The sequence below is a fragment of the Mytilus californianus genome, unplaced genomic scaffold, assembly GCF_021869535.1.
Source record: "Mytilus californianus isolate M0D057914Y unplaced genomic scaffold, xbMytCali1.0.p SCAF_7, whole genome shotgun sequence".
Classification (NCBI taxonomy): domain Eukaryota; kingdom Metazoa; phylum Mollusca; class Bivalvia; order Mytilida; family Mytilidae; genus Mytilus; species Mytilus californianus.
Window position 1 is genome coordinate 95848537 of NW_026262723.1, and position 22612 is coordinate 95871148.

Below are 22612 nucleotides of genomic sequence, written 5' to 3' on the forward strand. Positions count from 1 at the left end.
AGTTACTAGTTATTATTTTTATGTTTGTAATTGTGGATATTTGACATTTATACCACACATAAAGGTTACTACATCAATACAGTGGCGGATCCAGAAATTTTCATAAAGGGGGGGGGGGGGGGGGCTATCTGCCTTAAGAGGGGGCCCGCTCCAGTCATGCTTCAGTGGTCCCTAAATAATCAACCATTTTTTTCCCATAAAAGGGGAGGAGGGCACCCTGCCCCCCCTAAATCCGCCTCTGCAAAACTACATCACAAACAGAGACATACAAAACCATATTTATCGCCAATGGCAGTCAGCAGGGTTTAAGAACATCAGTTGTGCGACCTGCTAGTCAAATGCGTTTTGTTAAAATATACTTTTTCACTCATTTGGTCTTTTGGAAAATGTTGTTTGTGCTGTATTTAGACCCCTCTACCAAAAAATTTGTTTTGCGTGCACACGTATAAAAATTGCGGTTTTTATCCAACGCAATCAAAGGTTTGAACGTTGTTTTCAATTTAGACTTGTTTATATTTTTTATATTGGGCTTGTATTATATTTGCCTTCGGGTTTATAATATGATCCGTTCATCCTATTTTGACTCTTTCAAAATTCAAGAGTCTATCCTAAATTGAGGTAAATTATATGGCCTTCCAAATACCGTTTCGATTCCTAACATTACTGAAGAGACATTAATTGTCGGCGAAATCGGGATATGGTGTACACATTTTTGCACCTCATGTTTGCGGTATACCATCTTTTCCGCAAGTTTATTGTTTTCTGTTTGGTTATGAATTAATAATAAGATCTATTTTGTTACATTTTGTGATCCGTTTATTTGGCAATCGCCAATGGCAGTCAGCAGGGGTTAAGAACATCAGTTGTTCGACCTGCTAGTCAAATGAGTTTTGTTTAAATATACTTTTTCACTCATTTGGTCTTTTGGAAAATGTTGTTTGTGTTGTATTTAGACCCCTCTACCAAAAAAATTGTTTTTCATGCACACGTATACAAATTGCGGTTTTTATCCAACGCAATCATAGGTTTGAACGTTGTTTTCAATTTAGACTTGTATGTTGTGCCACTGTTCAAAAAGGGAAACAAGAGTATCGTGCCGCAAATTACCGTCCGGTATCTTTAACTTCCAATCTGTCGATTGTATTTTGACATTGCGCAAGGTCGTGTTTTTCATGGACTGTTAATGACGTCTTTACACTAAATCAAGGATTTGTATAGTAAACTAATCCTTGACTAAATCCATTGGATGTTGAATGTGTACTGATTGTACTTAAGTCTTAGATACATGATTTTTTTATTAATGTTTATTGGCTTTGGACTAGATGTCAGTAACTGCAAGTACTCTCAGATCTGTACTTAGTGTCTTTTTTGTTTAGGGGATGTATAAATACCCTGCTACGTCCGGTCTGTGTTTTTCGTTACTTGCTTTTCTGTTTTGTATCGATCTGATGAGTAAACCCTTTTCAACTGATATTTATAGTTGTTCATATGTTGTGCTGTTACATTACTGTCCTAGGGTAGGGGAGGGTTGGGCGCCCGCAAACATGTTTATCCCCGCCACATTTTGTATGCTAAGTCAGGAGTCTGTAATTCAGTGGTTTTCGTTTGTTGCTTTATATCCTATTTGTTTTTCGTTCATTGTTTTGCACATAAATCAGGCCGTTAGTTTTCTCGTTTGAATTGTTTAACATTTGTTATTTCGGGGCCTTTTATAGCTGAATTTACGGTATGGGTTTTGCTCATTGTTGAAGGTCGTACGGTGACCTATAGTTGTTAACTTCTATGTCACTTGGTCTCCGTTTGAGAGTTGTCTCATTGAATTGGCAATCATATCACATCTTCTTTTTTTATATCGAATGTCCAACAAATTGACGCAATACTTCTTGATATTTTCAAGGAGTTTGATAAGTTGCCACACCAGCGACTTCTTAAAAAGTTTTTAAAAAAACGGTGTTTGTGAGTATACTCTCAAATGGGTCGAGATATTTCTTTATAACAAAACGTGGCAACATGTTCTAGTCGAGGGAACATCGATAAACATTGATTATTTTCGACAAGCCATTCAAGCTGCCAGCGTGTCGACACTACTCTACAACTAATTTAGACCACTTACATTTTAACTGTAAATATGTAGACTTCATTTTAACTGTGCATACTTGGATTTTAGCTGTTCATCACGCTGGAGTTTCTACGCTCAAAATTAGTCCACTTCTCGACGGGAAGATAGCTAGAGAGACAGCGACAAAAATAGCAAAAGAAGAGTGGAATCCGGTGCACTTATCAGTTTTCACGAGGAATGATATTAAGTTGCATTATATTCAAATGATAATTTAGTCCGTTTGTTATAGATAAAAAAAACTTATTTTTTTTCAGTTGGTACCCAGAAGCACCTGTCTCTGAATAAATGACACCTCTACACCTTTATATAACATAGAGGTATAGATCGAAGATATTTTTTTCAGAGACTATTTAAATGCATGTGTTGGTTTCTCATTATCCAACATTACTGCATTATTACAAACTTTTTATTGTACATAAACACATGATCATGGGCCCGGCTTGAATCGGATCGAATATCTCTCTCTCTCTCTCTCCACGGGGGAGGGGGTCTCAACATTGGATTTTGGGTACAGTTGTGCAGCTGGAATTTAAAAAACACCCCCCATTCATATATTGAATAATTGTGAAACCCCTACCTAATATACATATATTTCACAGCGAAATCATAACCCATTCATATATTTATCAGCTCAAATATAGTACCTAAATATATCACAATTGGTCAATTACTACCTATTGATATATTTCCTCGGTAAAATTGCACCCCATTGATATATCTAACGTATCAAAAAAGGGACCCATTCCAGCGGCACATATGTATATACCTTCATATAGGAAGAGACCCCCCGTCTCTCTCTCTCTCTGTGTGTGTGTACATACGTCGAAAATTGCTACGGTCTGGAATATGTGCAGATCGATATTGTTTGTTTCCTTTATATTAAGACAGTTAATGAGTTTGATAACTCTATATTAGATATGATTTAATTTTGATTCAGCTTTTTTTAATAACTCTATATCAAAAAATATCTCTATTGGTAAACAATAGCTCAGCATTATTAGTTCCTCTTTCATATCAGAGTGTCTAAATATAAGGAATGGTGAAATAATATGATATATCAATATGTAACTTTCATTCTATCATGATAAATTAACATGTAACTTTTCATTCTATCATGTCAATTAATATAACTAAATATATGCAATAGGTCTTAACCATTTATTGTTAATGAGTTTGTGCCAATAACATCTTGTATTTGTATTTGTATCAAAGATGCAGATACAGATTCTTTATTTGCTAATAAAAGCGCCCACAAGGAGTAGAATAATTACAATGAATCATACATAAAGAAATATAATATAATATATCAAATAAAGAAGTTACAATGATTTGTTCCATTTTTTTCTTGAAAGAGGGAGGTTACCTAATGGTACATCAAATCCACAAATGAATGACGTAATTTACGCGTATTAATACAGACAGACACTCATGCGTTCTTTTTGTGTCCATTGAACAACGGACGTACAGTGAGGAAGAAGACCTGCAAACAAGAAAAACATTAAGAACTAATTTGAAGAACAAAATACAGACAATGTCATACAGAGGAAGAGACCACAATTCAGGGCGATCAGATCGTAAAGGGTAAATATAGATATTACTTTTTTCAGTTGTAGAAAATGACTGATTATTGTTCAGATTTTATGAGAAGTAGTTCCTTGCATAAATTTTTGAACGCATTAGACATTTGTTTAAAAAAAAAGTCGTTTAAGGTGTATTAAATTTTATTATAAATTCATAAATTAAAAGATGAAACTAATTATTAGACCGACGAAGATTAGTCTTTTTTCCAGTCGCGATTGAACAATTATAATTTAACGGTCACGACAGGTGTGCATGATCACGGGTAACCGGACGTTCAAACCTCACACTGTAACATGTTATATATGAAAAATTTGTCAGCTACAGTTGAAAGTTTAAACAGTTTATGAATAACTCCTCAAGGTATGGAGAGGTTAATTTCAAGTGATATAAAATGTCCAAAAGGGCAAATATATTATTTGCTGAAACTTTTCCCCAAGAACCATACATCTTAATTAGTATCAAGATTTACATTGACAAAACATATCCATGAATTTTGGAATATTCATGGACTTCAATCTTCTTTATTATTGAAAATAAGAGAACCCCTCTTTAGAAAAATGGTTCCAAATATTATGAATTTTCCTCCTTTTAAGGTCCAACATAACCTTTTGGCTAATATGGCCACAAATTTTACTCTTGAGTAGACAAACCTGTGCACCTGGAAAAGTTTTAAGGCATGGCAGGAAACTAGATAATTAAGTTTTAAATGCATTTTATGTTTAAGAAAACTTTTCTGGATTTTGCTATTCATTTTTTTTTTCATTCCTGCAGAAGGTGCCAAAATAAACTTAGTTGAGAAAGAGGTTTGAGAAGCTCCCCTCGTATAATAAATGTTTTGAGTAGTATTAATTTAAATGGACATTAGACATCTGCAAACAATAGGTGATTTAAACTGAGTGGACCATATCAAATGAAACTCATGTGTTTGTTTATTTTACTATCTTCTGCAGACTGGAAAAAAATGCACATCAAAAAATCTAAAACCTCCGATTGCCATATAAGCGATTATAGATAGCAGACTCGTGCATTATGATTTTTCTTGGTCTGTTTAATTTCATATTATAGATTAAAAATATATGTTAATCATCGTTTATACCTGTATAAGAATGATTTTTTGTGGATCGAATCATTCAATCAAATGATTTACCTTTGTTTCACTTTCAATGTTGACATTCTTTTCCTTTAAATAATTGAACACGCACAATGCATGTGGTATCCATCTCTAGCCAAGGGGTTAAATTGAAGTTCACATGAATACGGATTCAATGAGGTCGAATTATTCACTTGCAAGTGAATAATTCATCCTCAATGTTTCTTAGCTTATTTTGACAAAATTGAACCATACTGGCTGCTAAAAGCGATATATTATTTCACTTTCATTAATGATTGAACAAAAAAAATTGTATTTTATATTTTTTATATATTTCGTAGCTAGAGCCCCTTTAAAAGGCTTAGTTTTTGTCTTGCCTGTGATAGCGAGACATAGGGATTGCTTTTGCGGCTGCAGCTTCAACAATTGTTAAGTTTTCTGCTTAAGTTAGCTTGATAGGAACTACTTGTGATAGATCAATGATATTTTGTATGAAGTTGCATTACTATCAGGCCATATCAGTTTGATGACAATTTTGAGGCCCTGCCCCCTAAGGCCATGGTCCAGTGACTTTGAATTAACTAGCCATTTTCAATGTCAAGTTTTCTGCTTAAGTTTGTTTGATAGGAACTACTTGTGATAGATCAATGATATTTTATGTGAAGCTGCATTGCTATCAGTACATATCACTTTGACGACTATTTTGAGGCCCTGCCCCCTAGGCAATGGTTCAGTGACTTTCAAGTTTGATAAGAACTACTTGTGATAGATCAATGATATTTTGTATAAAGTTGCATTACTATCAGTACATATCAGTTTGACGACCTGCTCCTAGGTCATGGTCCAGTGACTTTCAATTAATAAACAATTTTCAATGTTAAGTTTTCTGAATAATTTAGTTTGATAGGAACTACTTACAATTGACAATATTTTCTATAAAGTTACATTGCTGTCTGTACATCTCAGTTTGTCAACCATTTTGAGGCCCTACCCACTAGTTGGTCCAGGGACTTTGAATTAATTGGCAATGTTGCTGTCCATCAAATAGTCTTATTCAGAATTTTATGCAGACAGGTGAGACATCTCTCTGTGTCAACAGTTTATTTTTTCAGGTTTGTCTACTCGAGAGTAAGATTTTTGGTGTAAATATGGCTATATTTAAAGGAATTGAAAATATATGACCCTGTTTACACCACAAAATTTGCAGACATACCTGCGCACCGGCATAAGTTTTAAGGCATGACAGGAACTAGATAGATGAATGAAATTTAAATACAGTCTGTGTGTACAAAATCTTAATCTCAACATCTTTAAAATTAATGCAAATATTATTTATTCAGATATGGAGACTTTGGAAGTGACCTCCCAAAAGCATTCGGGTCAACCAGTCATAACTTTAGAGACGGAGGTAGTGGTGGACGTGGTGGGGGAGGCTATGGTGGTAGAGGCAGAGGAAGAGGTGGTGGTGGGGGATTTGGTGGACGTGGAGGAAGTTTTGGTGGAGGACAGAGAAATAAAAATGATCAGCCAGGACAGAACCTACATAAACCTAAATGGGACATGGGCCGCCTTATGACCTTTGAGAAGAATTTCTACAAAGAACACCCAAATGTTTCTGCACGACAACAGGTACTTTCCTGAATGTGATGTTTCAAAAGAAATTAAAACTTTCCCGATTTTTTTTTTTTTTCTATTTTACCTGTCTACTACTGTAGATTCATTATTTGTCCCCTACCAATGAAGTCGAAGGGGACTCTGGTTTGCACTCCATCTGTCCGTCCGACAAATCAGTTTTCCACACTTTTTTTCTTCGTGCTTGAAGATATTGATTTGATATTTGGCATATTGTTTTATCATGACAAGTTACAGATCAAGTTAGAACTTTGTTCCTGTCTGATAATTTTGTGCAGAGTTATGGTCCACGGACTTAGAAAATTCACTCAAATATTCAGTTTTCCGCACTTTATTTCATCATGTTTGAAGATATTGATAAAATAATTGGCACATTGTTTTATCATGAAAAGTTACAGATCAGATTCGAATTTTGTTCCGGTCTGATGATTTTGTGCAGAGTTGTGGTCCTTGGACTTAGAAAATTCAATTAAATAATCAATTTTCCACACTTTTTGTCATCATGCTTGAAGATAATGACTTGATATTTGTTATACAGTTTACACGACAAGTTATATATCAAGTTAGCATATTGTTCCAGTACAATTAATTTTTAACCGGTAGGGGACTATGTATTGCCTTGCAATACTCTCAGAATGCTTGTTATTCATGAATATGAGAAGTTGCTGCAATTGTTTTAAGGTATAGCCCCTCCTTGAAACACAAAAAATTCATCATCAACATGTTACTTATTCCTATTCAGTTAGTGACCACATCATCTAGATCCCTTGTGTTAAAGGGCAATGTCAACTTGACACAAAAAAGTGTAGCTACATTTGTTGATACAATTTTTACCTTGTCTAGCATATATAGACAAATTGATAAAAGACATGTATTGAATTTGGGAAGGTTCAGCGCAGGCATTAGAAGTTTGTGTTTTTTTATTTGCAGCATGAAATTATGACCTACTACCAATCTAAGCAGATTTCAGTTAAAGGAAATGATTTGCCTAAACCAGTATTACAGTTTGACGAAGCAGGATTTCCAGGTAACTACATATGTTGTAGCAGTTAAGTTTAAGTGCATTAAGCTAAAGCTAAAAATATTGATTATGCTTTTTCTTACCATGATCTATTGTCTTTGCTAATATCAAACTAAATTTTGAAATAAAATTACCAAAGAGGCACAAGAATCTTTCTGATATGCTCAAGGAAAAAAACCACCACAATTAAAATTTGAAAATAAGGTAACGTGGCCAAATGAAAGAAAAGTTGAGACAATTTTCTACAGACTGATACATGTACATACATTGAACTAAATATTGACCTGCATGAATCTCACTGAAAACCTGGGTTGAAGTTTGGTGGTTCATCAATTCCTGTATCACTTGTAATTTGTCACAATAGGAAAATGCAGTAATGATGGATTATTTAAACAGGTTGAATAATTATGGATTGATTGTTATTGTTTTAGGATTATTCCTGGGGAAAAATAATGTTTTAAAGTTTTTTTTGTGCTCTTAACGTGGTTTTCTTGTCTTAAAAATGTAACTTGTGTTGTTGGCCCAAAAAAATCCCTTCCTACCTACCCAACCCTACAAGGCATGGGTAGGCAACATCAAACATTGACTTTAAGGGTGGCCCAACTGGAAAAAAATGGCCAATAATTTCCTATTTAGAACAAAATTAATTTGGGCAAGTAGATAACATTAACTTTGTATTATATTAATTTTGCTATTATATGTGTGATTGTTATTATTAATTTTTTTGCTGAATAGATTATGTTATGCAGAGTATTCAAAGACAAAATTGGGTAAGTCCAACAGCTATACAATCTGTTGGGTGGCCTGCAGCACTGATGGGCAGAGATATGGTTGGAATAGCACAAACTGGTTCAGGAAAAACAGCAGGGGTAGGTTACAGTTAACATTGTTAAAACATCTTTTAATTATGAATATCTGAATAAATCGAAGAGTAGTGAAAGAAAATTTGTAAGATAAAGAAATGATTAAACACTGTTAATACAGTCTTGATATATTTCTTTTCTTTGAGAACAAATCTAATGTATAAATTTACTTGGCATTGTGTGACCATCGGTATTTTTGCTAAGGCTAGCTATGCATTTCTAATTATACCTGCACAGCAAAAGCAAGTCCATTTTTTTATCTACTGAATTTGATAGATTTCACTTTATTTTTAGTTCATGTTACCTGCAATTGTACACATAATGAATCAGCCACATCTACTGAGAGGAGATGGACCAATTGTAAGTTTATTGTTGTGAATTGGTTTTTGTCTTGTTTTTCAATTTCTTCATCCTAGCATGAATTATTAACAATTTTGTAGTAGATCAATAAAAATATATGTTAGTTTGAGGTTACATAGTCAACCTTTATATAGGATATATTGGGATTTTTTTAGGAAACAATCTATTTATCAATCCCTGGAAAAGTTGACAGAAATCCTTTAAGATGGAATGTGGTAACTGTATGTGTAGAAAAGTATTCAGATCATGTTGTACACTGAATGCAATTCCAATAAATAAATCAAATTTGAGACGGGCAGGAACAATCTTTCCTTGAGTGTCAGTGGTTCGTTTACCTGTTAATGCATTTAGTAATTTTTCCCAGGTTCTAGTCTTAGTGCCAACAAGAGAACTTGCCCAACAAGTACAGGAAGTTGCTAACGAATTTGGAAGACAATCAAGGATCAGAAACGTGTGTGTGTATGGTGGATCTCCTAAAGGACCACAAATCCGAGATTTAGAAAGAGGTTTGTAATAATTACTTTATGTTCAAGTGTCAATCTTAATTTGTTTATGTTGAATCACAAATCCTAGACTTGTAATTGTTTTGTTTGTCATCTTTAACTTTTTGACAGAAAAGATAAATCCCTTGAAGAAATCTAAGAAAAATCTAGAATTATTGTTGCTAATAGAGCTGGAACTCTGAAAAATGATGAACAAGCAGATTTGGTCCAAGTTGTTCAAATTTGGAGAACAAAAACATTTGTAATGCCTCTCATAGTTATTTGTCATAATAAAATAATAATAGAATATTCAACTCTAGTTATGTATCCAGTAGCAAACAATCTTGGACAACTATTATTGTAGTAAATGTTTGAATATTGTCAATGTGCTTTTTTTCTTAGGATCTGAAATATGTATAGCCACTCCAGGCAGATTAATAGATTTACTGGAGGCAGAAAAAACGACATTGAAAAGATGTACATACTTAGTGCTAGATGAAGCTGACAGAATGTTGGACATGGGATTTGAACCACAAATCAGAAAAATTGTAGAACAAATCAGAGTAAGTAGTATATGCTATGGTAATTTTATCTTCAATCATCGTGTTGTTTTAACGGCGGGGCGTAGCGGAGGGGGCATCAAGTTTTACCCTTGTCAGTCCGTACGTCCCAAAGTTGGTTTCCGTTCTCTAACTTTAGCTTGCCTTAACCAAATGTTATGAAACTTATACACAATGCTTATCACCACAAAATACAGATCAAGTTTTGAATTTTGGTGGTGTCGCTTTAATCATTCTAGAGTTATGCCCCTTTACAAAAGGAAAAATTGCTTAATTTTTCGTTTCCGTTCTCAAACTTAAGTTTGCCTCAACCAAATGTTATGAAACTTGTACACAATACTTATTACTACAAAACTCAGATCAATAACAAATTTGGGTAGCGTCACTTTTACCGTTCTTCAGTTATGTCCCTTTATAACTTTATATGATATGCAAGTGGGGGCATCATCTGTGTTCCGTGGACACATTACCCATTTATTTCCAGTTAAATTTACATAAATTACATGCCTCAAGGGAGTTTGGTGACAATAATTTGTTCCATTTATGCGAAGATGTGATACCATAGATTGGAACTATGTCCTTGAATGATTTTAACCATTTTTATACGACCGCAAAAATTGAAAATTTTTTGGTCGTATATTGGTATGACGTTGGCGTCGTCGTCGTCGTCCGGCGTCGTCCGAAGACACATTGGTTTTCGCACTCTAACTTTAGTTTAAGTCAATGGATCTCCATGAAATTTTACCATAAGGTTCAATACCACGAAAGGAAGGTGGGGATTGATTTTGGGGGTTATGGTACCAACAGTTAAGGAATTAGGGGCCAAAAATAAGCATTTTTGTAACTTCCAGACAATAACTTGTGTGTAAGTGTATGGATCTCTCTGACATTGTACCACAAGGTTCCATATCACAAAGGGAAGGCTGTAATTGATTTTGGGGGTAATTGCCTCAAAATTTTAGGAATTAGGGGCCAAAAAGGGGAAAAAAACAAGCATTTTTCTAGTTTCATGACAATAACTTGTGTGTAAGTGTTTGGATATTTCTGAAATTGTACTACAAGGTTCCATATCACAAAGGGAAAGCTGGAATTGAGTTTGGGGGTAATTGCCCGAAACGTTTAGGAATTGGGGGCCAAAAAGGGGCCAAAAATAAGCATTTTTCTAGTTTCCAGACAATAACTTGTGTTCAAGTGTATGGATCTCTCTGAAATTGTACTGCAAGGTACCATACCACAAAGGAAAGGCTGGGATTGAGTTTGGGGGTGATGAATCATAAGGGGGTTCAAAAAATTTGGGGGGGAATTTTTTTTTTTTTCTTTTTTTTTCTTTTTTTCCTTTTTTTTTTCTTTTAAAATTTTCCATTTTGTATTGGTTATTTCTGATTAATATTTAAAAGCAAATAATAATGATATGGTAGGAGATACACACCAAACAGGATGTGTAAATTATTATATAATAAGTATTGTGCAATAGCAAGAAATTTTCAATTGCACAGTATTGCACAATTGCAAGAAATCTTCAATTGCACAGTATTGCGCAATAGCAAGAAATCTTCAATTGCACAGTATTGCGCAATAGCAAGAAATATCCAATAGCACAATATTGCGCAATAGCAAGAAATTGTCAATTGTACAGTATTGCACAATAGCAAGAAATATTCAATTGCACAGTATTGTGCAAAAGAAGATACTTCATATAAATTGCTTATTTCTTGATCAATTTCAATGGGGTTTTATTCTTGAATTCTTGGGGTTCTTTAATATGCTGAATCTAACCGTGTATTAAGTTTTTGGATTTTGGGCCCCGTTTTTAAATTGGTCCACATTGAGGTCCAAAGGGTCCAAAATTTAACTTTGTTTGATTTCATCAAAAATTGAATTATTGGGGTTCTTTGATATGCCGAATCTAACCGTGTATTTAGATTCTTAATTTTTGGTTCCGTTTTCAAATTGGTCTACATTAAGGTCAAAAGGGTCCAAAATTAAACTTAGTTTGATTTCATCAAAAATTGAATTATTGGGGTTCTTTGATATGCCAAATCTAACCGTGTATTTAGATTTTTAATTTTGGGTCCCGTTTTTAAATTGATCTACATTAAGGTCCAAAGGGTCCAAAATTAAACTTAGTTTGATTTTAACAAAAATTGAATTCTTGGGGTTCTTTGATATGCTGAATCTAAACATGTGTTTAGATTTTTGATTATGGGCCCAGTTTTCAAGTTGGTCCAAGTTGGGGTCCAAAATTAAACTTTGTTTGATTTCAACAAAAATTGAATATATGGGGTTCTTTGATATGCTGAATCTAAACATGTTTTTAGATTTTTGGCCCAGTTTTCAAGTTGGTCCAAATTGGGGTCCAAAATTAAACTTTCTTTGATTTCAACAAAAATTGAATATATGGGGTTCTTTGATATGCTGAATCTTACCATGTATTTATATTTTTTATTTGTGGGCCCGCTATCAAATTGGTTCATATTGAGGTCAAAAGGGTCCAAAATTAAACTTTGTTTGATTTCATCAAAAATTTAATTATTGGGGTTCTTTGATATGCCAAATCTAACCGTGTATTTAGAATTTTAATTTTGGGTCCCGTTTTTTAAATTGGTCTACATTAAGGTCCAAAGGGTCCAAAATTTAACTTAAGTTTGATTTTAACAAAAATTGAATTTTTGGGGTTCTTTGATATGCTGAATCTAAACATGTGTTTAGATTTTTGATTATGGGCCCAGTTTTCAAGTTGGTCCAAGTTGGGGTCCAAAATTAAACTTTGTTTGATTTCAACAAAAATTGAATATATGGGGTTCTTTGATATGCTGAATCTAAACATGTATTTAGATTTTAGATTTTTGGCCCAGTTTTCAAGTTGGTCCAAATTGGGGCCCAAAATTAAACTTTGTTTGATTTCAACAAAAATTGAATATATGGGGTTCTTTGATATGCTGAATCTTACCATGTATTTAGATTTTTTATTTTGTGGGCCCGCTATCAAATTGGTTCATATTGAGGTCAAAAGGGTCCAAAATTAAACTTTGTTTGATTTCATCAAAAAATTGAATTATTGGGGTTCTTTGATTTGCCAAATCTAACCGTGTTTTTAGATTTTTAATTTTGGGTCCCGTTTTTTAAATTGGTCTACATTAAGGTCCAAAGGGTCCAAAATTAAACTTAGTTTGATTTTAACAAAAATTGAATTCTTGGGGTACTTTGATATGCTGAATCTAAACATGTGTTTAGATTTTTGATTATGGGACCAGTTTTCAAGTTGGTTCAAGTCGGGGTCCAAAATTAAACTTTGTTTGATTTCAACAAAAATTGAATACATGGGGTTCTTTGATATGCTGAATCTAACCATGCATTTTGATTTTGGACATTGGACCATAATAGGTAAATTAAAAAAATTGAAGTTCTTAGACCACATTCTTTCTGTGTCAGAACCTATGCTGTGTCAAATTGTTAATCACAATCCAAATTCAGAGCTGTATCAAGCTTGAATGTTGTGTCCATACTTGCCCCAACTGTTCAGGGTTCGACCTCTGCGGTCGTATCAAGCTGCGCCCAGCGAAGCATTTTATTTACTTTATTGCAGGACACTGGAATATTCTTATTGCATTGTATTTATTTTGTACAAAATTATAAATGATCAATATCGGCTCTTATCAGTATGTTAAAACAGAATTTCTGCAAACTTAATAAAAGTACAAGTTTAAAAGTAAGAATTTAAAGGAAACATGCACTGAATTAATCTTTTTATGTCTGCACCATAGTTAAAATAGCAACCTCCAAATGCATAAGGTTCTTAAAAAAATGTAAAAGGTACACACACACACTCCATACTAATGTTTGATATATCCAATTGTGTAGCTTTTTTACATTATCTATTTTTATTGGTTGTGCAGTCTTGTGTTGTGCATTCTGGTCAGTGAAATAAAAAAAAAATTAGAAAGTTGACCTGAAGCATGTTTTTTTTTTTCTTGTAGCCTGATAGACAAACTTTGATGTGGAGTGCTACTTGGCCAAAAGAAGTGAAAACACTAGCAGATGAATTCCTGAGTGATAATATCATGATGAATATAGGAGCCCTTCAAATTCATGCCAATCACAATATTCTCCAGATAATTGATGTGTGTACAGAAACAGAAAAAGACTACAAGTAATTATAATTACATATTTCTTTCCTGTTTCTAGTTCATTTACATAACTTGTCAGAATATGTTTCCTTGGCAGTATTGACATGTTAAAAAATATGCCCATTGTTTGGAAATAAAATCATAGTTTTGCTAATTTTGTCATGATATTTCTTTACAAATTATTTTTCTAGATTGATGAAATTATTAGACGAAATTATGCAGGAAAAAGAAAACAAAACAATAGTATTCACAGAAACAAAGAGAAGAGCTGATGAATTGACCAGACGAATGAGAAGAGAAGGGTATGCATTTAATTGTCAATACAATAGAAAATGCTGTATTAGAATAATAGCAATGGCAAAATGTAAAAAAAAATAATTCTTTAAATGTTGCTATTTCATCTTTTTAGTAGTTAACAACTTTTGTTCAGTTTATTTTCAATTTTTTATTTTTCTGCACATTTTAGTTGTTTATAGCAAGTTCTTGGTATATGATCCTAGAAAAGCTTAACAATCTGTTAAGCTTTTTTGCAGTTTAACGTACAAAAACTTTTATTTAGGTTATTTACAATTTCTGTAATCATATACAAAAAAGTGTTGTCATAGAATGTTTCTTTCAAAAATATGTTTGACTAAAAATTATATTTCAGAATAAAAAATGTTTAGTCTATCTGAAAGACTTATTTTCTTTGTACAAATGTAATCATATTATCAGACTTATGTTTTACTTACAGCTGGCCAGTAATGTGTATACATGGAGATAAGAATCAACAAGAAAGAGATTGGGTTCTACAAGGTAGGTTTTAGATAATGAATAGTTAAATCTTTCCAGTTGGATATTTAAAGAAACAGATGGCTTTCTTAAACTATGTGCATGAATTGAGAAATTGTCGAAAAAGATACTGCAATTATCTGTTTGGAATAGGGGTTATTTGTTATATTTGGTCAGTTGTGCTGGTGGTAGCCGGACAGTGGTTGAGGGTACAATTAACCCAGTAGGCACTGGGATTACTGCCTTTGGGTCAGTGCTGCTGATAGTAGCCTGACAGTGATTGAGGGTACAATTAACCCAGTAGGCACTGGGATGATTCCAATAAAACATACTGACCACATTCGTTCAGTATAAAAACGATTTTTATGCCCCAGCTAGGGGCATTATGTTTTTCGGTCTGTGCCTCAGTTCGTCCGTCTGTCCTGCTTCAGGTTAAAGTTTTTGGTCAAGGTAGTATTTGATGAAGTGGAAGTCCAATCAATTTGAACTTAGTACACATGTTCACTATGATATGATCTTTCTAATTTTTATGCCCAATTAGTTTTTTGTCCCCACTTTCAAGGTCCACTGAACATAGAAATGATAGTGCGAGTGGGGCATCCGTGTACTATGGACACATTCTTGTTTCAGAAGTCCTGATGTCACTCCAAGTTTAGCAAATCTGCCATTGATGTTAACTTATGGTTTTGAATTGTGCTGTCGAGTGTTATTTGGACTAATATAGATTTACAACCTCCTTTTCTCTTTATCGCACTTTTCAAAGGCATAGTTTTTATGTATCTTAACACATTTAATTTGAAAGTTGAAATAAATGTACTTAGTAATATTAAAGAAACTAAGGGAAATAAAACTGAAACATAAGTTTTATTCATTATTCCACAAGCAAGCTAGATAATAAATATTCTTGACTGATTTACAACTCAGGATGGTCAGGTCAACTTACCTCACAAATGTTAACTGATATTCATATGTTTATGTCAGAATAAACTACATTTGATATGGTTATATTAAATAATTATCTGAGTTCATGTATATACAATAATGTCATTGTATTTTGTTATTTAATTTCAGAATTCAGAGTAGGAAAAACACCAATTCTAATAGCCACAGATGTAGCGTCCAGAGGTCTAGGTTTGTACACAAAAACTGTCACTAGTCACCAAGTATATATAATAAGTTGAAATTATTCCTGAATTCAGCTGTCTGTTAACTGATCAGTCACTTTGAAGTTTAAACCAGTATTGATGATCATTTGATCAAACAAATTGTAGCATTTTGTCAAGTTTTGGGTGTTTTTGCAGTTACTTTCCAACAAGTGTATTATTTCTATTCATAATACTGATTTATTATTTTGTTTTTTCTTTTTGAATAGAAGCTTAGCTCTTTTAAAAGAACAGTTCCTGAATCAGCTTTCAATGTTGATCTAACGGAAATAACTTTTTAATAGACTAATGTCTGGTACTGGCGAGGAGGAAAAAAATAGACTTTGCTTCGTGGAACTGACTGATGCAAAAGGAGGGAATGTGCATTTTCAAAAACTTAAGAAGAAACCTGAAAATAACTTAAAACGGGATATATTCGAACTGCAGATGCACAAACCCTTCAAGGAATGCACTCCTATACAGCTTGGAATGTAGATTCTACAAGACATGTCCTCAAGACTCAGTAAACAAATCAGAGAAGGTATTTGTATGGAGATATAAACTTGCCAAAACACGAAGTAGTTATGAAGGTTAAACACGGAATAGAGCAAGCTGGCTGTTACAAATGGCCTAATGTAAACGGACGATCATTTAAATGGTCCATTTTTTTTATCTGTTATTTTAAGACTTTGCAATCTGTCAGCATACCACAATTGTTGCAGTATCTCTCTCGAATACATTTTTTGTGATAATGAGATGTCTATCCCTTTCTTTTCATATACTTCCTTTAAAAATAAGACATGCATGTATATGTACAAATTAGTTTTTATCTTATCACAATTGCTGCCTTTCTTTATTCAAAAGGTCTTATTTATAGAAAGAGAGAGATCTTTGAATTAGGGGGTCAAGCAGTTTTGAGCTCTCAACAGTGAACATTTGGAATAAAATGTTATTTGATTGGCAAGACAAAAACAAGTTAATTTTTTATGTTTTTACATTGTTGCATTGTACTTCCGTTATGACAAAGCAGGTACCAGTCATGACCTGATTATATTTCTTCTGTCTTTTAAGTTTTTTTGTCTACATTGGCCAGAGAGCAATATTGTAAAACAACTTGAAATTATTGGGGGGAGGAAAGGATGAAATATTTTGTCCTTTATTTCAATTCTTTAGCTCTAATAAAAGTGAAATTAATCCCTTTCCTCCCCTTCAATTCTAAATATTTTGTATTGCATTAGTATATATTAGCAGTTGATTGTTTTTTATTGTCATCTTGTAATCTATGAAATTTTATTGTGCAATTCAAAGTTAAGTATTTTGTAATATAAAGGTTTAATATCAATTATGAATGTATTTATACCACTGCAAAGTTATACTAATTGTGGATATGTATATGACTGCAAAGTTTATACTATTTGTGGATGTTGACATTTAAATTTGAAAGAGAATGTAGGTTTTGGCAAGTGACATACAAATAAATATGTGATGGGTTTAAGGAGAGAGAAGGATATGTGTTGATGCAGCATTCACATGGAAAAGGAGTGCATGAAACATCAGTCGAAAAAGCAAAGTGCAGTATTGCATGCTCCCACTTGTCTCATGTTGTTTTCTGTTGGAAGTTCCTTGGGTTTAAGGTATTCTGATTGCAGGTATCTATGGTATGTATATGTAACAAGGTAAGTCACGTATCATTTCATTAAAATACTTGAGACCCAGGGTTAGAATGAAAACAGCATGACAGTTCCTATTTCTTCATTAAAATAATAATTGGGAGTATGCATGTTTTATCAGTAAATAAATGCCATGTAACCAGACTTGATTAAATGACTTGATTGTAATACTTTAATACAACTAATTTATATTCATTTACAGTATTATATCAGTTATGTGCTAGTACTTATTTGTATTTATGTTTTATTTTTTTGTCACTTTTGTGCTTTGATCACATTTGGGACATACAGATGTAGAAGATATCAAATTTGTGATAAACTTTGATTATCCAAATTCATCAGAAGACTATGTTCATAGAATAGGCAGAACAGCTCGTGCAAACAATACAGGAACAGCATACACATTCTTCACACAAAATAACTGTAAACAGGCTGTAGATTTGATTAATGTACTACGTGAAGCCAATCAACAAGTCAATCCAAAACTTGTGCAACTTGGAGAAAGTGCTAGATTCCTAGGAAAAGGTAAACATCTAGGCAAAATGTTTTGTGTAATAAAGATGCAACATACATTTGAAGAGACATGACTCATTCAGCTTTTAATGGTATTAAAGGGTTGGCGAAGCATGCTTGTGAAAGGGCATAACAGAAATTAAGTTACTTCATCATTGTTCATTATAGCCCTGCCCAGAATGGAGAGGGGATACTAGCCATGAGTATTCAGTCCTTCCAATGAAATTTTGTCCCACTTTTTTCAAGAACTGCAAATTATAGCTTAGGAAATTTGGCATCATACTTCATGTGAGGATGTTTAATTGTGTGATGCATTTTTTTAAAATCATTGCTCAAGCACTTCCTGTTTATGAAATGCTTATAAATTCAAACACATAATTACCCTGTGTAAAATTTTCTTGATACTTTTTATCAGGTCTTGCTGAAATTTGGAATTGAGCTTAATGCGAGTGCATACTACATTGTGATGCATTTTCACATCCATTGCTTATAAAGGTATCATTTGTGAACAGTAGCTCCAAAGTTAACTTTGTTTGCATGATGGTTATTTTTGAGATGAATATGGAAAAATTCATGCAGAATTAATTTCTATGATATTTGTTTTTGCATTTTAATGATAGATATTTGCAGGTGTATGAAGGTGGATATTTAGAATTATGGAGATAAAACAGCAGAGCTTTCACAAACATTGAAAATTAGGGAACATCGTCATTGATAAGGGCTATTCTATTAAAATGGTTTGGGGGAAGGGGTTAGAAAGGGAATTTTTATTTTTTTGACATTGAGGGTAAGTCATTCTGTATGTAGGTCCATTTAATGTATGCAAAATTATTCAAAGAAAGTCTGGAGAATTCTGAAGTCCCTGTCCTTCCCTCCCACATCTATTTTTGTAATGGAATAGCCCAAAGTATAAGCAAAAAAATGAATTATTTATAATAGACAGTTGATGGTCAGAAAAAGTTTGTTCCAAATTTTTTAATTTATGGAGCATTAAAATTTGTTTCTTTTTGCTTTAATTAGGCCTGATCACAGAACCATTGTTTTGGTGAAGGGCCTTTGTTGACTTCTAGATGCTTCCATATTTTCTTCTTGTAAGTATTTTGACCATCAGTTGTTTTTTTATTTGTACTGCAGACCAAGAAAATTTTAAATTTCACCATTGCTGACATTTCTTTATACTATTTAATTATCCAGATTTCAAGTAAATGATTTTAAGTAGAAAATTAATAAGCTGCTTGTAACATATAAAGTAATTCATTTCTAAATTAATCACACACTCATCTCATAATGTGAGAAAATTAAAATAGCCCTCAACTAACCGCTGAAATTTTAAATGATTTAAATGAATGCTGATGCATTTTCCACCTGTTAAGTCGTCATTAATATGCTTTGAAATTTTGGCCACAATCAATCCTCCAGTTTAGTGGATAATGGGGTATACTAGACTTTTTGGGGGTTCTGCAAAAGTCTTTGACTATGTACTTTTTCAATGGTTTAAAACATACATTGGGGAATATGGAATGAAGGGGAGGTGGGAATCAATTAACATTTATTATTGGAAGAGACCCATCAATTTAAGATTCATTAGCTTGAAGAACATGCCACATTGAGGCAGTAACAACTGTAAAAATACTACACAATGTGCATGTATTACTATTTATGTGAAGGGAAATTTATTCAAAATTCAGTTTTCAAATTCCAACCCTGTTAAACAAGAAAATTAAACTTGTTGAAAATCAGTCAATATGATCATTCTTGGAAAATACACAGAACGTTATGTGCATATTTTCCTGAAATAAGTAATCCCAGATTCCTTTGCAGTATTCTAAAATCAAACTCGATTAATAAGGATAATTGCCTTGTCAGTCATTATTTGAATATTTCCTTGGTCTGCTGAAATTGCATTAAATTTTTTTCTTATGTTTACCATTCTCAAAATTTTGAATTTCTTTTTCAGGTCGTAATCGTTATAGTAGAGGAGGCGGCAGGGACGACAGGAGAGGAGGAGGAGGACGTTTTGGTGACCGTGATTCAAGTAGAGGGGGTCGTGGGGGTGGGTTTGGGAATAAGGGTGGTTCATATGGATCTGGTGGAGGTGCAGGGGGTCGTTCAGGGTATGGGGCCAGCTCTGGGGGATCTGGTTATGGAGGAGCAAATCGCAGTAGTGGATTCAGTAGTGGGGGGCAAAAAGGATTCGGAAATACTTCTGGAGGACAAAAAGGATTTGGAAATACTACTGGAGCAACAAAAGGATTTGGAAATACTACTGGAGCACAAAAAGGATTCGGAAATACTAGTGGAGGACAGAAAGGATTTGGAAATACAAGTGGTGGTTATAACCAGTCTGGTGGAAGTTATAATCAAACACAAGAGGGAGGAGGACATTATAATTTACGTCATCCACAACATGACGGTCAACAAGGCCAAATGAACGGCTATAATAATGGTTACAGTGGACAATACAATCAGCAATGGGGTAATCAGTGGAACACTTCTTCTCAACCTCCACTACCAGCTGGTAATCCTCCCAAAATACCCCCTCCTCCACCAGTGTAAATCTCTTAGTCTCTTAATTTTATCTCAATGTTGCAATGTAACTTTATTTATTGTAAATTTCATGTAAGTCCCATATCATTTCATTCTCTACATGCAAATCTGTTATCAACTGACAGAAATTTACTGAAACCAAACAAAGTGTACAAAATATTCTTAAATACTCATTTATTCATAGTAATGCCTTTTATGATTTTATGAAATATTCATCTGTTCAGTTAATAACTTTTTGTTATTTTCTCATCTGTGCATAAGATATAGGGTCCAGTCAAATTTAGCACTACCAAGATATAAAAAAGTGCTGAGTTTGCAAATAAATCCATGTTCATTTGTTTTTAATGTTTATTGCATATTAATGTAAGACGAGTGTTTTATCATGTTTTATAAGTTAGTTAAATGGTTTTATTGTCTTTGCTCTGTATGACATAATTATGTGATAAAAAAAAAAAGAAGACAAATAAAATAATCAGGTAAGTATTCCATTCAAAGTGAAAAAAGTAAGAAATGTAATGAAACAACTAGTTGATCACTAGTAAAAGGATTTTTTTTAACATCTCATTTTTAGCCGGTCTGGCATTGACCACAAATTGTTGTTATTTTGTTATAGTGGTCATGTTTTACCACAACATGTAAGAAAAGAATTTAAATTAAAAAATTTTGTAAATTATTTGTTTTATAGTTTCTGTCAATACAATACATAGTTATTTGTTGCAGTCTACAGAAAACTTCATAGATCTTAATCATAGATGTCGAAATCTATGGTGATGTTCAAATAAACATAATCATGTATTAGGAGTCCAAACATTGTTTAGATAATGCATCAGTAGATAATCGGTAACTGTTACCAATCATAGTCATAGGCGGATCCAAGGGGGGCCCGGGCCCCCCTTTTTTTGGAAAAATTTGGTTGATTATATAGGGAATCACTGGAGCATGACTGGAGCAGACTTGGGAATGTCCAAATACTTGGCTTCTATAGAAGGGAATGATTTTAGATTTATCTGCAGCTGGATAATAAGTTGTAGTGAGTAAACGTTTTTGTCTCCCCTGCGATGAAAGTGACAGAATGCTAGACATAGGGGTTAGTATCCAACAGTGGTGTATACTATTTGTATAAAGCTTTATATTTCAGAAGGTTGACGTGGATACTTCATACCTGGTATGCAGTTACCTTATAATACAAAGTTTCCGTCTGTCATGTCCATGGTCCTTACCTCATTTTCATGGTTCAGCATAGTCTGCTTTAAAAGGCCCTGAAATGACAAATGTAAAACAAAATTTAAACGAGAAAACTAACGGCCTAATTTATGTACAAAATAATGAACGAAAAACAAATATGTTACATAGCAATAAACGTCGACCACTGAATTACAGGCTCCTGACTTGGGACAGGCACATACAGAATGTGGTGGGGTTTAAACTCGTTTAAAGGGGCCAACCCTCCCCTAACCTGGGACAGTGGTGTAACAGTACAACACAAGAACAAACTATCAAAAGTTGAAAAAGGCTCCTCATCAGATGGGTACAAATAGAATATAACATAAACAGAGTTGACGTTGCAGGGTACTTATACATCCCTACAACATGGACGATAAGTACATAGAGTACTCGCAGATGCTGACAGCTAGTTCAAAGCCAATAAAAGGTAATAAAAAAAATCTTCCATCTAATACTAAAATATCAATTTCTACACCTCCAACATCTAATGGATTTAGTGTCGACGTCATTAACAGTCCGAGAAAAACATGACCTTGTGCAATGCCAAGATGCAGGTATCAACAGATTGTGTAGAGCCATGAATGTGCATATTATTTAGTTTTATTTTAATTTACTGACGACAAAATCAATATTAATACAAATTAAAAATAAATATTCAAAGATTGCTCACTTGTGAGTACTAGGATAATATCAGATTATTACATGGCATTTTTCATATCGGATGTATTATCAGCCTAAGAGCTGAAGGCTCGAGGGCTGATAATACATCTGATATGAAAATTGACATGTTGTGATCTTTTTATCATATGCTTCAACAATGAGAATAATAACAGTTTAATATATTGATCCTTTTAAGTGGTCCCAAGTAGAAGTTCAAAAAGTGAAAAGTTTACGGACGACGGACGCCAAA

General features: G+C 33.4%; 1 protein-coding gene across 1 annotated transcript; it reads left to right on the plus strand.

The window, feature by feature from the left end:
- The first annotated feature begins 3532 nt into the window (after nt 1–3532).
- On the plus strand, nt 3533–21151 carry LOC127708847 (uncharacterized). The gene is made up of 13 exons (XM_052214005.1): nt 3533–3700; nt 6131–6419; nt 7353–7449; nt 8179–8312; nt 8601–8666; nt 9031–9172; nt 9551–9711; nt 13686–13858; nt 14027–14137; nt 14569–14630; nt 15678–15737; nt 17710–17943; nt 19889–21151. The coding sequence occupies exons 1-13, from the start codon at nt 3651–3653 to the stop codon at nt 20485–20487; spliced, it is 2178 nt and encodes a 725-aa protein (XP_052069965.1). The 5' UTR covers nt 3533–3650; the 3' UTR covers nt 20488–21151.
- Nucleotides 21152–22612: the final 1461 nt, after the last annotated feature.